Raw genomic sequence first — 1,998 nt, 5'->3', positions numbered from 1 at the left:
GAGATGCTCTGCCAGGGACACACGTGTCAGCGCCCGCCCTCCCGGCACGGCCCTGCCAAGTACTAAAAAAACCCCATTTTCCGCACTCGTCCCATCCGGGGCACTTTGCTTCCCGGCTGCCCCAGGGCTGCCCTGGCCGGGAGCCGTTCCCAGGYGTTTTGTACAGCAGCTGCATCAAAGTTGTTACTTCCCAGCGCGCACAAGTATCTGTGAGCTGCACTGCAGGGAGGAGGAAACGTGCGCCCAGGTCTCCCGCGACGGAGCGCTGGGGTGTGAATCTCTGCGTCTCCCCTCTCCCCATGCAAGCTCCAAGCCGGCTCGGCCCAGGGCCCGGGCRGAGCTGTTTGCGCTACCAACGCGGCCAGTGCTGTTACTTGGGAAAATTTCCCTGATGCAAAACGTGGTTTCACCCGAATTAACCTTTTGCAACAGGAAGCGTTAATTCTGAGGCTAATTTTCCACTTTGCTAACAACAGCAACAACAAAACAGTGAAAAGGCTGCGGGAGCGAAGGGGCAGAGCCCCCGGCACCGCGACGCCCGCAGCCGCCCGGCTCGCACGGCCCAGGCGCCGCGTTTCAGCCGCTGSCACCACCTGCCCTGCTGCTACTCGTCACTGCCGCGACCCGGGGCTGCAACACACCACCGGTAAGACACCTAATTACCTATTTTCCTGCTGAGCATGATGTACAGCATTGCTAAGAAGAGAGCGTGCAAGACCGAGGTCACGGCGGCGATGGCGACAAGCACCCACCTGCCCGGGAGAAAAACACTTTGTCTCTGTGGCAAAAATAACTGGATTGCTCTAAATCTTTCACGTACTCCTTGGCTGACACTGCTCGAAAGCATGCTTTAGAGCAAGGCCTGTTGCTAGGATTTTGGGGGTTTGCTTTTTGTTTTTAAGGTGATGCACCCCAAAAAGTCTGGTGCTTCTTTTCCGAGCGGCTCTTGCCCCCAGCTCCGGGTGCCCGCCTGGAGAGGGGCTTTCGCCAGCCTGGTTTCCAGCGGGGCCCGTGCAGCCGCTCTGCAAAATGCAAGCTGCGCCTGTGGCTTCCCCGGTGCGTCTGGCCAAACCCGTGAGGCCTGTCCGAGCCTGCGCGTCTGTCACATGCAGCCAGCAAAGACAACAAAATTGCCCAGTTTGCAGTGAAAATCAGGCGCGATTTGACCCGCCAAGGGGGCTGCAGCCGCCCAGCAAGGGCTGGTGCCCGATGCGGTGAGGCGCAAGCAGCTGCGGCCCCTGGCTCCCGGTTTGCAAAACGCWGGAGAGAGGGGTCCCATAGCAGGGGTTTTCCTTCAGCTTTAGGGCATTTACGACCCGGAGCGACGCTCGTCCCCAGCGGCCGGCGAGGGGCCGGGCGCCCCGCACTCACCACGGGGAGCAGTCCATCCTGCCGGCGCCTCGGGGCCGCGCTCGGCTCGGCGAGCTGCAGAGCTTCCTGGGGGGAGACAGGCGCCTGAGCCGGCGGCGCCCTGCCCGCCCCGCGGCACCCCGCGCGCCCCGCTGCAGCGAGCCAGCAGGAGTTATCACCTCACCGTGCTGCGATTTCGCCGCGGTGCGGGGACAGACCCAGCCGAGCGATGCCGCAGGGCAAAGAGCAGGGACTGCGCTGGCGAGGGGCTCCAAAGCAACGGGGCRACCCGTGCAGAAGAGGTTTGGGTGCGAAATCACCAGCGTGATGGCAGCCTACGTTTTCCCATCGAGTTTAACGCCACTGCACATCAGCTAAAGATGAGACTCAGCATTTGAGAGCATGGTCCACTGCTGCAGACAGCGCTTGCAAAAAGCAAACGCATCGAGCTTTGCCTAGGCTCTGCGCTCAGCTCGCACKGCGGGTATGGCCCCCCTCCCACGCACTCCCTTACTCCCAGCAACAAACCTCTACCCGCCAGTACCGTGCCCACCGCAGTCGGGTCTGACACGCGGCCGGAGCTTGTGAGCTCCACCGCAGCACCGAAAAACGGCCCGAAACTTGTTCTTCGTGCTTTAATTCTTCTCT

At 61.7% G+C, this 1,998-nt stretch overlaps 1 protein-coding gene across 1 annotated transcript in view; it reads right to left on the bottom strand.

Moving 5' to 3' along the window:
- RHEX (regulator of hemoglobinization and erythroid cell expansion) overlaps positions 1-1,936 on the bottom strand; it is a 2,993-nt gene extending 1,057 nt beyond the window's left edge. The window contains exons 1-3 of the mRNA XM_085300316.1: positions 1,895-1,936; positions 1,372-1,437; positions 664-752 (exon numbers count right to left, since the gene is read on the bottom strand). Coding sequence (XP_085156442.1) covers positions 664-752; positions 1,372-1,388 — 106 coding nt within the window. The 5' untranslated portion in view covers positions 1,389-1,437; positions 1,895-1,936. The remainder of the gene's footprint in view (positions 1-663; positions 753-1,371; positions 1,438-1,894) is intronic.
- Positions 1,937-1,998: the final 62 nt, after the last annotated feature.

This window comes from Rhea americana, unplaced genomic scaffold (assembly GCF_003343005.1).
Source record: "Rhea americana isolate MKP2758 unplaced genomic scaffold, rheAme1 scaffold_163, whole genome shotgun sequence".
NCBI lineage: Eukaryota > Metazoa > Chordata > Aves > Rheiformes > Rheidae > Rhea > Rhea americana.
Note: the sequence above shows the minus strand (reverse complement) of the source record. Positions and strands in the feature narration are given on the sequence as shown.